Raw genomic sequence first — 16,518 nt, forward strand, 5'->3', positions numbered from 1 at the left:
GTAACTTCCTTCCTTCCTTCCTTCCTTCCTTCCTTCCTTCCTTCCTTCCTTCCTTCCTTCCTTCCTCCTTCCCTCCCTCCCTCCCTCCCTCCCTTCCTTCCTTCCTTCCTTCCTTCCTTCCTTCCTTCCTTCCTTCCTTCCTTCCTTTCCTTCCATCTTAGAATTAATACTGTATATGTATTATATATACATATACAAGACAGAAGAGCAATAATGGTTAGGTAATGGAGGTTAAGTGACTTGCCTGGGGTCACCGAGCTAAGAAGTGTCTGAAGCTGGATTTGACCCCAGGACCCTCCATCTCTAGGCCTGACTCAATTCCCTGAGCTACCTGGCTACTCCCAAATCCTTCTTTTCATGAGATGGCTCATGATTTACTTGAAGAAGGATAACATCACTGGTCCCTTCAACATGGCCTCGTGTATAATGAACAACCTTAGCTTTGAAAGATTTTTCATTAAGTCATTTCTCCATTTGGGGATTGGGGCAGCCTGGCTGGTGAGCCCCATTAATTTCTCTACTCCCTAGGATTCCGGCAACACATTCCCAAATGCTTTGATCCCCAAAAGGGGGAAAGAGAGAGAGAGAGAGAGAGAGACAGCCAGCCAGACCCAGAGACAGAAAGACAGACATAGACAGAGACAGAGGGAGACAGAGACAAAGATCGAGGCAGAGAAAGAGAGATGGAGACAGAGACAGAGGAAGATATATAGAGAGACAGACAGAGAGGAAGAGAGAGAGAGAGAGAAAGAGAGAGAGAGAGAGAGAGAGAGAGAGAGAGAGAGAGAGAGAGAGACAGAGAGAGACAGAGAGAGAGACAGAGAGAGAGAGAGTGAGTCTGGCAACTGTTTCTATCCAAAACTGAGCTGAGAATGAGGAGGAAAGTAGAGATACCCCTGAGCAAATAGAATTGTTGTCATAAAGCGCTATCTGGTTTCCCAGCCTTCCATAAATGGGAGGGCACATTCTAGGTACCCACAACAGTGAACCGGGACAGCAGAAAAGCCAGCCCTGTCTTTGGGGTGCGTCGGTCCCCCTCTCTGAGGCTCTACCAGGTCTGCCACTCGCTTTTCTAAAGGCCTTTCTGGCTCTGTGACTCTCTGAGACTCTCAAGCTCTGCTGCCCAGAACGCTGAATAGTCTGGAGGGCTGCGTTTTCAGGAGTAAAAAGCAGGAACAGTCCGGCCTCTCACTTTGGTGGCAGCGAAGGTTTCCATAAGCCCGTGTGCACAACATTCCTCTCTGGCTAGGACTGCAGAGATTGTTTTTCCATCTTAAGGAGGAGGAAATTGGCATTCAGAGAAGAGAGATAAATTTCCTAGTTCTAGATGGTCAAAGGTCTTCAGAGGCCAACTGCACCAATACCCACATTTTACAGTTGAGGAAACTGAGGTGCAGGGAGGCTATGTCTTGAATGTGTCAGAGATCAGATTTGAACCCAGACCCTCTGACTCCTGGGCTGATGCTCATTCCCCTGGTTCATGCACCCTCCCGCAGAGTTAGTCAGTGACAGAGCCATGCCTGGAATGCAGGGTTCAGCTCTCTCTGCACTATTCAGGGCTGCTGGAAAGGGCTTTGTTGCAAAGGGGCCAGATCCAAAATGCAGTGGGAGGTCTGACTGCCGCCTTATCTTGATGGTGATTGTTTTCATGCTGACAGTTTCGTGGCTCTTGGTTTTTATTGGATTTTTTAAAAAAATATCTAATTAAAAAAATAAAGACAAAGCCAATCAGCTCCTTCTAGGTCGGTCATAGACATACAAATATTTACAAGCCTTTTCCCAGAAAATATTCTTGCCCTGCGATTGATAGATAAATGGAGCTGGAAAGAGCTACCCTTTGGGTCTATTACTTCTGTAGTGTGTACATGCTTGTTTGTTTTCAATTCCTTACTTTCTGTGTTAGTAACAACTCTAAGACAAAAGAAAGGCAAGACTATGAAATTGAGGTTAAGTGACTTGCCCAGGGCCACACAGTTAAGAAGTATCTGAGGTCACATTTGAACCCAGGTCTTCCTAACTCTAGGCCTGGTGCTCTATCTACTGTGCTACCTAGCTGCCCCTTGTGTGCATATGTGGCTTTTTTTGAAGTCCCATTTACTTCCCTTTTCCTCTTTCCCTTGTTCATTAGACCTAATTCTATAAAGGAGAAAAGTAAGACCCAGAGAGGGAAAGCCACTTCCCCATGGTCACCCAGCTTAGTTTAGACCTAGAACCTTCTCCTCATTTTATGGAGAAGAAAACTAAGACCCAGAGAAGGAAAATCCCTTCCCCATGGAAACCCAGCTTAGTTTAGATCTAGAACCTTGTCCTCATTTTATGGAGAAGAAAACTAATATCCAGAGAGGGAAAATCAATTCCATGTGGTCACCCAGCTTAGTATAGATCTAGAACCTTCTCTTCATTTTATGGAAAAGAAAACTAAGGCTCAGAGAGGGAAAAATCACTTCTCCATGGTCATCCAGCTTCATTTAGAACTAGAACATTCTCCTCATTTTATAGAGAAGAAAACTAAGACCCAGAGAGGGAAAATAACTTCCACATGGTCACCCAGCTTTGTTTAGATCTAGAACCTTCTCCTCATTTTTATAGAGTAGAAAACTAAGGCCCAGAGAGGGAAAAATCACTTTCCCATGGTCACCCAGGTTCGTTTAGACCTAGAAACTTCTCCTCATTTTATAGAGTAGAAACCTAAGGCCCAGAGAGGGAAAAATCACTTCCCCGTGATCACCCAGCATAGTTTAGACTTAGAACCTTCTCCTCATTTTATAGAGTAGAAACCTAGGGCTCAAAGAGGGAAAATCAATTCTATGTGGTCACCCAGCTTAGTTTAGATCTAGAACCTTCTCATTTTTATAGAGTAGAAACCTAGGGCTCAGAGAGGGAAAATCACTTCCTCATGGTCACCCAGCTTAGTTTAGATCTAGAACCTTCTCCTCATTTTTATAGAGTAGAAAACTAAGGCTCAGAGAGGGAAAAATCACTTCCCCGTGGTCATCCAGCTTCATTTAGAACTAGAACCTTGTCCTCATTTTATGAAGAAGAAAACTAATACCCAGAGAGAGAAAATCAATTCCATGTGGTCACCCAGCTTAGTTTAGATCTAGAACCTTCTCTTCATTTTATGGAGAAGAAAACTAAGGCTCAGAGAGAGAAAAATCACTTCCTCATGATCATCCAGCTTCATTTAGAACTAGAACATTCTCCTTATTTTATAGAGAAGAAAACTAAGACCCAGAGAGGGAAAATAACTTCCACATGGTCACCCAGCTTTGTTTAGACCTAGAATATTCTCCTCATTTTATAGAGTAGAAACTTAAGGCTCAGAGAGGGAAAATCAATTCTATGTGGTCACCCAGCTTCATTTAGATCTAGAAACTTCTCCTCATTGTACAGAGTAGAAACCTAGGGCTCAGAGAAGGAAAATCACTTCCTCATGGTCACCCAGCTTAGTTTAGATCTAGAACCTTCTCCTCATTTTTATAGAGTAGAAAACTAAGGCTCAGAGAGGGAAAAATTACTTCCCCGTGGTCATCCAGCTTAGTTTAGAACTAGAACCTTCCCCTTATTTTATAGAGAAGAAAACTAAGACCCAGAGAGGGAAAATCACTTCCTCATGGTTACCCAGCTTAGTTTAGATCTAGAACCTTCTCCTCATTTTATAGAGTAGAAACCTAAGGCTCAGAGAGGGAAAAATCACTTCCCTGTGGTCACCCAGCTTCTTTTAGACCTAGAACCTTCTCCTCATTTTATAGAGTAGAAACCCAAGGCTCAGAGAGGAAAAATCAGTTCCCCGTGGTCACCCAGCTTTGTTTAGAACTAAAACCTTCTCCTTATTTTATAGAGAGGAAAACTAAGACCCAGAAAGGGAAAATCATTTCCCCATGGTCACATAGCTTAGTTTAGTACTAGAACCGTCTCATTTTATGGAGCAGAAACCTAAGGCCCAGAGAAGAACAATCTTTTCCCTGGGGTCACCCAGTTTAGTTCAGGATTAGAACCCAGGACTTTTCCCTCCTGACCATGTGTTCTCTCCATTAAACTATGGTGGAATATTTGCTTCCCACTTGGCTGTTTAGCTTGGAGGCCACAAGCCCTTTCCTGTGAAGCAGCATCGACAGATTTATTGGAAATGTGAAGTTCCATGTGTTTTTGTTCTCTGGTTACACTGTGACTTCCAAAAAAATGCCTTCAGTTTGGTGGTGACCTTGGCCATTTGGTGCCCTGGCACCAGCTGCCCCCATTTCACAAGGGCAACCACGGAGCAATTTATTGGTCAGAGCCTGTCCTTGGCAAGGTCCAGCAACTTCTTCCTTGGACCTTCCATCCAAACGGCGTGGAGCAGTTTACAAATCTCCATTTGCCCCCAAACAGAGCCTCAAAAGAACAGTCCCAGAAACAAGGAGCACCGGGAGCTGGGGGGCTGCTTAGGGGGATGCCCTAATCAATAGAGGAAAATACCCTCCAGAGTTTCTCCCTTTAGGGATCAGCTCAGAAAAAAAAATGATATTCGGGCTGAGATTGATGGTGGTTTCAGGAAAGAGACCAAGCTAGTCAGCAACTGCCAGACGGCCTGGTTTTTAGTTTTTATTTTTTTCGGCAGCTGCCTTAGACAGGGTTCTCTATTCATGGTGGGGCAGAGATCAGTGGTGTCTGGGCACCCTTGCTGTTTGGGTCACTTTGCTCACCTCCCTGGGGTGTGTGGAGAGAGATGATGGACAGCGAGAGGACCGGCACACCACACATGGCCTTCCTGTTGGTGGAGGTCACTTTGGGGAGTAGCTCCAGGTTCTGGTCAGGATACTACAAACCTGGCTTCCCTCTCAGGGAGAACAGAGGGGCCCTGAGTCAGGGGCTGATTGCTCTGTCCCATTCCTTCCTTCCCTCCAACCCAGCCTCATCGAGGGTGGCTCTGATGATTTCAGAGGGAGGCAAACCTTCTCTGGCTTCTCTTCCCTGTTGCTGGAGGAGCTGGAGATGGGGAGAGAGGACATTGGTCCTAAGCTTCATCAGAGTCACCCTCTATAGCTGTGATTCTCTGGTGGTGGTTCATACAATCTAGCCCTAAAATCCTCTAATTTTATAGCCCTTAGCCATCTCCTGGGTCCCTTCATTAATAAATTATATTATAATTATTACAATAAAAATTACATTAATAAATTAATAAAGACTTCATTAATAAATTACATGAAGCAGCCTATATAAAGCATTTTGTAAACCTTAGAATATGGTGGAATAGAAAAAACCTCGAACCTGACTCTGATGACATTGTAGTCTTGAACAAATTATTTCATTTCTTGAGGCGGGGTATTCCGTCTCTGTAAAATGAGGGTGTTTGACTAAATACTATAGGAATCAATGCAAAGTCATAGGCCTGGGTTCAAAAAATCAACTGCACAAGTAAAAGAGGGGAATTAGCAGTTTGTCTGAACAAAAAAAAGTATTGGGGAAAGATTCAGAAAACTGTAAGTTTAATAAGTGGGAAGGGCAAGTAGGTAGCTCAGTGGACTGGAGCCAGGACTGGAGACGAGAGGTCCTGGGTTCAAATGTGGCCTCAGATATTTTCTAGCTTTCTGACCCTGGGTAAACCATTTAACCCCAATTACCCAGCTCTTATCACAAGGAACCAATACTTAGTATTGATTCTAAGATAGAAGATAAGGGCTTAAAAAAAAGAATTGCTAATGAGCTATATGAGTCAAAATAACTAATATGATATTGGACTCCTTGAATAGGTCTGTGTTCATGCCTATGGTGGACACCTAAATGACATAAAAGATAAAGCCTGGGGTAGTTTCCTCAGATATTTCCTAACTGTGTGACCCTGGGGGAGTCACTTAATCCTATTTGCCTCAGTTTCTTCATCTGTAAAATGATTTGGAGTAGGAAATAACAAACTCCATCCAATATCTTTGTCAAGAAAACCTCAAATGGGGTCAGTAAGAATCAGACATTACTGAAATAGTGACTGAGTGACAACAACAACCAGGTTAAGTATGGTGGCGTTGGAATCTGCTCTAGCTAGATCACATCTGCATTATTCTTTTCAATTCTGGGCACCACTTTTTAGGACGATGATTGACTGAATGCATTGAATGAAAGTACTGAGAAGTGGCACAACCAAGAAAGTAAAGGGCTTTGACATAAAGTCTATCAGGCAGAGCCGAAAGATCCGGGAGCATTTAATCTGGAGAAGAGAAGAAGAGGGGATGGGCTGGGATAGAATGGATATCTTCAGCTATTTGAATGACCATCATGGGAAGAAGAGAGTGAACTTAGAACTTGGAGCACTGAGTGGAAATTGCAGAGCTATATTTCTTTTTCTCTTTTTTAAAACCTTTACATTCTGTCTTAGTATCAATTCAAAGGCAGAAAAGCAGTAAGGGCTAGGCAATCGATGTTAAGTGACTTGCCCAGGGTCACACAGTGAGGATGTATCTTGGTCATATTTGAACCAAGACCTCCTATATCCCATCTCTACGTCTAGCTGCTCCAAGAACTATATTTCTGATCAATGGACAGAATCAATCTGTACCAGCAATCAGAGCCACCCAAAAGTGGTATAGGAGATAGCAAATGTCTTTAAGCAAAAGTCTGATGGCCCCTTGTTGAAATGTCATAAAAGTATGCATAACACATTTTTACATTTAATCTATATTTTTAATTTATTAATTTAATTTTAATTTTATTTCTTCCAATACTTTATTAAGTCTAGACAATTAACAAAATAATAAATTGAACCCCAATTTGGAGTGCTTGCCAGTTTCCGAGGTGTAAATGCTCATGCTGAAAATTTAACAATCCACTCTTGAGAGACAGTTTGAGGGGCAGCTTGGTGGCTCTGTGAATAGAAAGCCAGCCCTGGAGATTGGACATCCTGAGTCCAAATCTGGCCTCAGACACTTCCTAGCTGTATGACCCTGGGCAGGTCATTTAACCCCCACTGCCTAGCCTTTATTGCTCTTCTACCTTGGAACCAATATACAGTATTGATTCCAAAAGAAGGTAAGGGTTTTAAAAAAAAAGGCAGTTTAAGCTGACGCCAGCATACCCCTGGAAACATCTGTCCTATGTGTTCTATAAGGTCCTTTTCTACAAGTTTATCATGTCTTAAAATGAAAAATGTGAGGGAAAAGCTGATCATCATACTCCCTGGAAGGGAGGTGATTCCCTTCCTTCTGCAGCTGAAGATTGCATGAAGAGTCCAGGTTGGATATTAAAGGGGAGCTATGACATTGGCAACCTTTTTTAAGATACCTAGGAAAGCCTTAGAGCCTCAGAACCCAGAATCTAAGAGAACAGACAGTTCCTTCCTTCCTCCCTTCCTCGCTTTCTCCTTTCCTTTCTTCCATCCTTCCTTCCTTTCTTCCTTCCTTTCTTCCTTCCTTCCTTCCTTCCTTCCTTCCTTCCTTCCATTCCTCTTCCTTCTTCTCTTCTTGTCCCTTCTCTTCTTTCTCCTTTTTCCTCTTCTCCATCTTAATAATTACCAGCAGTTGAAATAAATACTGAGAAGGGATGATGATAAGAGCATTCTCCTACCTGAGTTGCCATCACTTCCGCCTGGGTCAGGATGGTAATCGACAGGGACCCACTGTCCTCGTAGCTGTTCCTTCGAATACTTATCCGGTCCCGCTCATTCTGTACAGCTTTGAGAAGGAGACACACACAAAGTCAACTGGGCAGAAGCTGGGCTCAAGTCAAATTCTTCCTGATCCATGACATCTGCTGAATGAATCCACTAAACAGAAAAGCAACTGACAATAATCCATTGAGTGGAGACCATGTGCTAACATTGGCATAACCATTGCTAACGAAGGATACAAAGAAATAAAGGATGATATAAGGTTCCTGCTCTAAAGGAGTTGGCAGTCTGGTTGGGGAGACCTTAGGTAAGTGACGTCTCAAAAAAGGGAAGTCAGATTCAATGATCTCTAAGGTCCTTCCGTGAGCTGTAAAATTCTATGATTTCATTGTGTGACTTGAGAGAAAGGGTCACAGATGTGGTATGGGAAGGGTCATTGGAGGACCAATTTTTTCATTTTACAGAAGAGGAAACTAAGGCCAAGAGAGATGACTTGCCCAATCATATAGCTATTAAGTGGCAGATCCAGGATTCAAAGTCAAACCATTTGATGAAAAATTCAGAATTCTTTACAGTGCAGCAGCCAGCATACCCAACAAGGTTGAATAAGGCCAGGAGGCTGTATTTGATGATGATAATAATAAAAAGTTCATATTTCTATAGAGATTTATGGTTCAAGCACCTGTGTCACAACAACCCTGTGAAGTAGGAAGAACAGGTATTATTATCTTCTTTTTTTAGATGATAAAATAATAATATTAGCTTAAATTTATAGGGCCCTTAGACTCTGGCCTTCAGTGTTCCTTCCACCTCTAAATCCATATTCCCACCATTGTATACTCTCATTGGATTCTTACAATATCTTAGTAAAGTAAGACATTACAGGTTTCATCCCTTGCTAAGTGGCGTGGTAAGATAGAATGCTGGTCCAAAGATTTCCAATCCAGCCTCGGACACTTATTATTTGTGTGGCCTTGGACAAGTCACTTAACCTCTGTTTGGCTCAGTTTTCTTATCTGGGTATAAGAAACTGAGGATATAATAGCCCAATGTTGTTGTGAGGATCAAATGAGTTAATATTTATAAAGCAAATTTTAGCTGTTATTATTATTTTACAGACGAGGAATCCAAGACTGAAACAAGGTCAGTTGACTTGCCCTTGGTCACATAGTAAATACCAAGTCCAAGAACTTTCCACTATGCCATACTGTCTCAGAAAGCCAAAGACCAGCCAAGTTGAGTGATTTGCTGATGACACACAATTCATAATCAAACCCAGATCTTCTTGCTGCAGTCTCCTCCCATGGCATCTCAGTACCAGGTCAAACAGTAAGTCTTAGAAGACTCCAAGGTGGGAGAGCGAGGATGGTCAGAGAAGGCTTTACCAAGGGGCCCGGGGTTTGGAAGGGGCCCTGAAGGGCAGCACAAAGTGGGGAGTCGGCCGGTGAATTCAAGTCCCTTGCTAATTGTGATTGCATGCCAATTTCTTGCTCTACTTTATCAGTGAATCAGGGTGGGTGTTGGTCATGCCTGGCTATAATAAAGTGATGATAAAGCATCATTAATATTTCTTTAAAAGGAAACATCTCAGGCTTTCCCAACTTATCTTGAGTTTCCAAACTGTTTTTATGGTACGTAGCTCTGATAAGGTTCATTGCCACTAAGGGCTTGCTTCAAGATGATTTTCTCAAGGTGATTTTTTTTTCCGTGATCCCTGAAATCTCCTTAGAAGTCAAGCTAGGGGCTAGGCAAAGTTGTTAATGATTTACCTGCCATGAAAACTAGGCAAATTCTGCATCCTGTAGTGCTGCAATATTTATTATGCTCCTAAATAGAGCAGAGGTCAGCCCTCCCTCTGGTCCTGACTTTGCTGTTAAAGGTGTTCTCCCTCTTAAATGAGGCTAAACAAAACTCCACCCCCGGTGTTGCACCTGACATTTTCGTGTCTACACCGCCACGTCATGATGTATTTCGGGGAAGTTTGCTGAAGGTCTGACTGGTTCATCATATTTCTCAACAGGCTTCCCCATGAATGGTCCCTTCCAGGCAGGTACTCTGCTAGCCCCTTGAACTCAGCTCCTCCATAATGGAATTTGACACCTAACCGGCTCAGCTAATTACTAGCTGTGAGTCTTTGGGGGGATATCATTTCTCTCTGTGACACAGTCTCTGCAAAGCGAAGGGGTTGCGATATCTCTAAGGCACCCTCCCTCAACTCCAGCTCTATGATCCTATGATCTTCCCTCTAAAATTTTTCCCTGATGCTTTCTTTATTATTTATGAACGATGCTGTTATTGTCCAGTCGTTTCAGTCATGTCTGACTCTTTGTGACCCCATCTGGGGTTTTCTTGGCAAAGATACTGGTGTAGTTTGCATTTCCTTTTTCAATTCATTTTAAAGATGAGGAAATTAAGGGAAACAGGGCTAAATGAGTTGCCCAGGATCAGACAGCTAGTAAGTGTGTGAGACTGGATTTGAACTCAGATCCAGACCCAGCGCTTTACCCACTGCTCCACCTAGCCACTTATGAGAGGCACCATCATACTCTTAGCTACCTAGGTGGTCATCTTTGACCTCTTCTGCTTTATCCCCTCCCTAGAGTGAGTCACTAAGCTCTGATGATTCTTCCCCTTGGTCTCTCATGTATCCATTTCCTATCATCTTGGTTTCATTGGCTTCTGTCCATTTTCTCTGCTACCATGTCCTTATATTCCTAGACCATTGCCAGAGCCTCCTAGCTGGAACCTCTGCCTCCAATCTCTATCTTGGCATTGCCATCCATCTGGTTTAAATCAACACTCTGTTTTTGATGCTCCCTGATCAAAAACATGTAATGGCTCCCCATTACCATTGGGATAAAATCCAAGTTCTTCAATATGCCCTCAATGGTTTTCCGCAGTCTAGATCCAGGCTTCCAGCCTTAAGTCCTGGTACGTTTGTGCACAAACTCTCTGTTCCATCAGGACTAGTCATGTGCTGTTTATAAAAGGAGCATCAAACTTTCCTTCCCACTTCCGTTGCTTTGCTTACACTATTCTCTATTCCTGGAATACTTTTACCACCTCTGTTTTTTTTCCTAATGAAATTCAGTCTATTCCGAGGGGCTGAGCTACTTCTTCCAGAGCCCCTTCCTGACCATAGCAGGCTGTTTTGTCTTCTCTGAGTTCCTATCAACAACATGGCTGGTACTCAATTATTAAGTAAGGCAAAATATGGGATTGGTCTACACAGTTTCTCTTTTTTTTCAGTCATTATTATCATTAACAATCATTATCAATCATTATTAAGATCATTAGCTTCTTTTTTTTAAACCCTTAACCTCTGTGTATTGGCTCCTTGGTGGAAGAGTGGTAAGGGTGGGCAATGGGGTCAAGTGACTTGTCCAGGGTCACACAGCTGGGAAGTGTCTGAGGCTGGATTTGAACTTAGGACCCCCCATCTCTAGGCCTGACTCTCAATCCACTGAACTACCCAGCTGCCCCCGATCATTAGCTTCTTGAGGGAGAAGAAGGGCTTATGCTGCTCTATCAATCTGATCCATATATATATACATATACATATATATATACATATATGTATATATTTATATTTATATATAGGCAAAGACAACACAGAGGACAAGGCTAACCTCAAAGAAGTAGCAGATGTCACTCTGTGTGTGTGTGTGTGTGTGTGTGTGTGTGTGTGTGTGTGTGTGTAGAGGTCATTATTTGGAGGCAATCCCCTACAGGGTTCAATGAGCTTAGCCTCATCAGCTTCAAGTACCAAGCCCTCTCAGCACTGAGCTGTGCCCATGCCCACTGAGCATGGCAGCCAAGCATTTCCTTATCTCCAGGGTGGCGCAGATGCTGACAGGTAGATCTGTAAGTCACCTTGGCAGTGCTGAGATTATAAAAATAATGGGATTTCAGGAGAAGGAGCTCCCAGGAGGCAAAGAACAAGCTGAGCCTATTTATTATACCAAAAGAGGGCTAGAATCGAAGTTAGAGAATCCTGGCTGAAGTCTTGTCTCTGCCTGCCACTGACTATCTTACTGTCTACAACTAGCCCACTTCCATGGTTCATGGCTTAAACTCAGTGGGTCTCAGTTTTCCTCCTCTGTAAAATGAAGAGGACTTGGTTAACATTAGGGTCCCTTCAAACCCTCGGTCTATGCCTCTCTGATCAGATGACCCCCTCAGAAGCAAATCATGGCTCTGACACTTCTTATGTAATCTCAGGCAAATCACTTCATCTCTGAGTTTTACTTTCCATGTCTCTAAGATGGAAACGATAATGTTACTTGTTCTTTCTATCTTATAGAGCTCTTGTCTTTGTAATCCATAAAGGGTTATAGCGAGAGGGGCAATTATGAAGTGTTAGACTGCTCAAGACATAAAGTCCAAGTGTAAAGGTTCAGAAAAGGGAGCGAGTCGAGGTTGGAGTGCTCAGGGAAGGCTGCCTGGAAAAGGCAGGCTTTCTGGGGTGGAAACCTGAAAGATGTGGCAGAAGCTAGGCAAGGGAAGAGAAGGAACAAGAGAGCAGAGGAGTCCAGTGGAAAGAGCCAACTCAAGCCATTCTGGGGAAAGGGTTATAAAACAGGTTTTTCTAACTCTTCCCCATGTTCCTTATCAACAGAGAAGGAAAGGAGTGCCCTGGGGACACCCATCTGGGGTAGGGACTCAGATGTGACCCAGCTAGGCTGTGACAGAAAGAGGTCTTCTGTTCTCAGTTGGTCGTGCCCTGAGACAAGGGGTGGCCCACACATTGAACGGCCAAGTGTCCTCTAATTCTATAGGGGGTGTTCATGGTTACTCCTGTCTCTCTATCCTGCTGTGGCCAAAATCTCTTTATCTCAGATATTCCTCCATTTGACCCTAACTTCCATTTCTTCCCATATTTTACGTTTCCTTAACTCATTCTTCATGCTTACCATCACCTCCAATCATTCTACCTCTCCTTGCTTTTCTAGCCTCTTCACTCATCCTTTTTCTCTCATAAATTTCTTATTATCTACTCAGCCTGAGAGCAGCTAGGTGATAAATTGGCTAGAATTATTGGACCTGGAGAAAGGAAGACCTGTGTTTAAATCTAGCCTCAGACACTTTCTAGCTGGGAGACCCTGGGAAAATCACTTAACCCTGTGTGCCTCAGTTTCCTCATCTGTAAAATGAGTTAGAGAAGGAATTGACAAACTGTTCTAGTATCTCTGCCAAGAAAACCCCAAAATGGAGTCATGAAAAGTTTGACATGAGTAAAACAACTGAACAACAATTCAGTTTTACTTTCAGTTGTATTCTGCCCTTAAATCCCTTGTTCCCTTGTCTTATTTCTGATCATTCTTTCCTAAACCTCAGTTCCAGATTATTCTCACCACCTGCCTTCTTTTGCTTCCTATCTAAATGCATTTGGAAGAAATCGTACAATTGCGCTGAATTCACTACAAATTCAGTTATCTAAGCTCTCACTGACGCTTGGCAGTCACTACTCTTCCCTGATTGATTCCTTATTATATTTCCTACAGCATCTTTTCCAAACCTTCTCTCTTCTTCTTGAACTACCTATATCATTCCTTCCTCATTCATCTTAGCAGAAGACCTTGTTTTATTGATAAAAAAAATTGAGCTCCTTTTTCTCTTCAATTCTATACTCAAATGCTCTCAACCAACATTCCTCATTCTTGAAATTTTTGTTTCAGGGAGTGTTGATTTTTCTTGTCAAGGCCAATCTCTTTTTACATCCTTGATTTTATTCCTTGTCTCTTTTAGGAGATTGACCCTTTCATTATCGCCTTTCTCTAATCTTTAATCTGTCATTCTCCAGTGGCTCCCTCTCTTCTTCTTACAAACATCCCCAGATCTCTCCCATCTTAAAAAAAAAAAAAAGAACTTTCGGGGCAGCTGGGTAGCTCAGTGGATTGAGAGCCAGGCCTAGAGACGGGAGGTCCTAGGTTCAAATCTGGCTTCAGCCACTTCCCAGCTGTGTGACCCTGGGCAAGTCACTTGACCCCCATTGCCTACCCTTACCACTCTTCCACCTATAAGTCAATACACAGAAGTTAAGGGTTTAAAATTAAAAAAAAATTAAAAAAAAAAAAAGAACTTTCATCTGACTTCCACAATTTCTTCAAGCTATCATCATACAGCTTTTTTTTTCCTTTTCACTGGTGAACTCCTAGAAAAAAGCAGCATGTGCTCCTTGTTTCCACTTCCTCACATCCTACTCATTCTTGCAGAGAAGGCTTGGATTCAAATCCCTCCTCTGACACCTACATGTATGACCTTTGGCAAGTTATTTAAACTCCCTGAGTTTCAGTTTCCTCATCTGTAAATTGAAAGGGTTGGACTAGATGATCCTAAAGGTTCCCATCTAGCTTTAGAACTATGATCCCATGGTCCTTAATATGCCCAGTCCTATGGCCCCTTCTTATCCATCTTGACCTCTCTTTAGACTGAAATTATTGGCTACCTGTTACCTCCGGACAATCTCTTCCCTGGATTTTGATGATGCTTATGTACTCCCATTTGTCTGATTGAATGAGATAGCATGCAAACCTCAAAGCACTATAGAAACACCAGCCATTACTATTACTATTGCTATTATGACTTCTCCTCAGTCTTCTTTGCTGAATCATTGATCAAGTTTCACCACTTTTGCTTGGATTTCTCCCAACACTTTGTCCTTGGCCATTCTCTTCTTGACCTTGGTGATATCATCAGTTCTTCAGGGTACAACGGCCATCTCTTTGTAAATGACTCCCAAATCTATATACCCAGCCATCATCTTCCTCCTGAACTCTACCCCCTCATTTCCAACTGCCTGCTAGACCTCTCTGTTTGGATGTCCCATTTATCTCAAAAGCAACAAGCCAAAAATGGAACTCATTATATTCTTGTTACCCCAAATCCATCCCTCTTCTAGATTTCACTATTTCTGCCAAAGACTCCACCATTCTTCCAGTGATCCAGGTTGGCAACTTGGATTTGAATCATCCTCCACTCTATTCTCTCTTACCTCACATAGCAAATCAGTTGCCAATTTCTGTCAATAATGTGCCAGCAACATCTCTCATCTCTGTCTACTTCTATGCCATCATCTGATCACCATACCAGTTTAGCCCTTCATCGCCTCCTCCCTGGACTATTGTAATAGCTTTCTTTTTTTTTAAGTTCAAATTTTCTTTTCAATTAAATGTAGAAACAATTTTTAACTATTGTTATCGGACATTTTATGATTCAGATTCTCTCTGTCCCTTTCCCTCTCTTACTTCAGGAAGTAAATAGTCTAATATAAAGTTTTACCAGTGTTTTCATGCAGAATGCCTATGGCTTTTAATAGAAGACCAAATCCCCTCTTCCATAAACAGAGATGAGAGCTACCTTCTGGGAAAGGTGTCATTGGCTTAAATTCACCCTGCATGGGAACGAACTGATCTCAGAACTTTGTTTTGGGGTTTTGGAGTTTTTTTTTGGTTTAAGGGAATAACGAAGGAGGGATGTTTAAGGGGAGATGGTATAAATCAAGAAGGAAAAGAGGATTCTGGGAACTTCAATCTTGGTCTCCTTTACCACTTTGTTGTGGCTCAGCCCTGTCTGAGACTTGGAGGCAGCTGGAACTGCTGAATGCCCATTTACTGCGGCCCATTGATGAGTCTGTAGTCGCCTGTGGCCTTGCCATGAGGCACCAGTCAGGAAACACCAAGCTAAGCAGCTTTTCTTTCCAGGCCAACATTCCCTTGTTCCCACTGCCACATTTGCTGTTTTTCCACAACCTACATATTTCTTAACTGGCTGTTCCTCTTCTCTTTCTAGCCTCAAAAAAATTCCCCCAGGACCCTCACTGATTGTTCCCCAAACAGTGGGTTTGATGTGATACACTGGTGAGTCATGAAGACCAAAGCCATCTTCTTTCCTCTTCCTTCATTATCATCTTTTCATGGCACCATCATTCTCTGAGTCATCCAAGCTTCAAGCCCTGAGCTAGCTTTGATAGCTCCTTCTCCTGCATCTTCTGCATGCAAGTTGCTGAGATAAGTGGATTCTTCCTCCACAATGACTCTCTTATTCACATCTTCCTTCGACCATCACCCTAATTCAGGCCTTTATCATCTTGTGCCTAGATTATTAAAATAGCCTTTGGTTTCTATCCCTTCCAATGTAATCCATCCCTGGAAAGAACACTGGCTGTGGAGTCAGAACTTGGTTCAAGCCCATTTTATAGATAAGGGAATTGAAGCACAAAGTAGTTAAGTGATTTGCCCAAGCTCCTGAAGCCAATAAGTATCTTAGGCGAAGGGGGGAGGAGGTAGCTAGCACAGTAGACAGAGTGCCAGGCTTGGAGTAGAGGGGACCTGGGTTCAAATAAGGCCTCAGACACTACTTAACTGGATGACCCTGGGCAAGTCACTTAACCCCAGTTGCCTAGCCCTTGTCACTCTTCTGCCTTGGAGCCAATAGATTCCAAGGCAGAAGATAAGGCTTTAAAATAAATAAATAATAGGTAAATACTGAACCAGAAGTGCAGTTTAAGCAATATTAGAACCTTGGACATCACTGTGCCTTGAAAATAGAAAGAACTGAATTTTGGACTCACCTTCTTTCTTCATTCCTGCTCTAAAACATTTCCTCAATCGACAGTACCTGCATTGATTCCTCTTGTCTTTGTCAATAACACACTGTCTGTTAAACCTGAAGGGAAAGAAGAGGAGAAAGTTATTGATTTTCCCTGAGTGGGCTTCTCTAGCCTGGGCAGCCTGTTTTCTGAGAACACTTTCCTCACAACCATAGGGAATCAGAGGTTTGACTTGTGTCTGGGGGCTCAGAGCAGCCATACGATGTTTTAGAGCAATGAAGAATTTGGGTTACTTAGAATGCAATATTTGTAACTCCTAATGATGGTGGCTCAGATGTGGCAATCAATGCTTTAGTCCCTTTAGGCAAGAAGGTTTGCTTCCTACTCA

The 16,518-nt window shown here is 42.7% G+C and overlaps 1 protein-coding gene across 1 annotated transcript in view; it reads right to left on the bottom strand.

Annotated features, from left to right (window-relative positions):
• The window catches only part of LOC123233250 (hepatocyte nuclear factor 4-beta-like), a 69,813-nt gene that overhangs the window by 25,193 nt on the left and 28,102 nt on the right, over nt 1-16,518 (bottom strand). Inside the window, exons 3-5 of the mRNA XM_044659402.1 lie at nt 16,152-16,246; nt 7,485-7,643; nt 1,193-1,272 (exon numbers count right to left, since the gene is read on the bottom strand). Coding sequence (XP_044515337.1) covers nt 1,193-1,272; nt 7,485-7,643; nt 16,152-16,246 — 334 coding nt within the window. The remainder of the gene's footprint in view (nt 1-1,192; nt 1,273-7,484; nt 7,644-16,151; nt 16,247-16,518) is intronic.

Source organism: Gracilinanus agilis, chromosome 2, assembly GCF_016433145.1.
Source record: "Gracilinanus agilis isolate LMUSP501 chromosome 2, AgileGrace, whole genome shotgun sequence".
NCBI lineage: Eukaryota > Metazoa > Chordata > Mammalia > Didelphimorphia > Didelphidae > Gracilinanus > Gracilinanus agilis.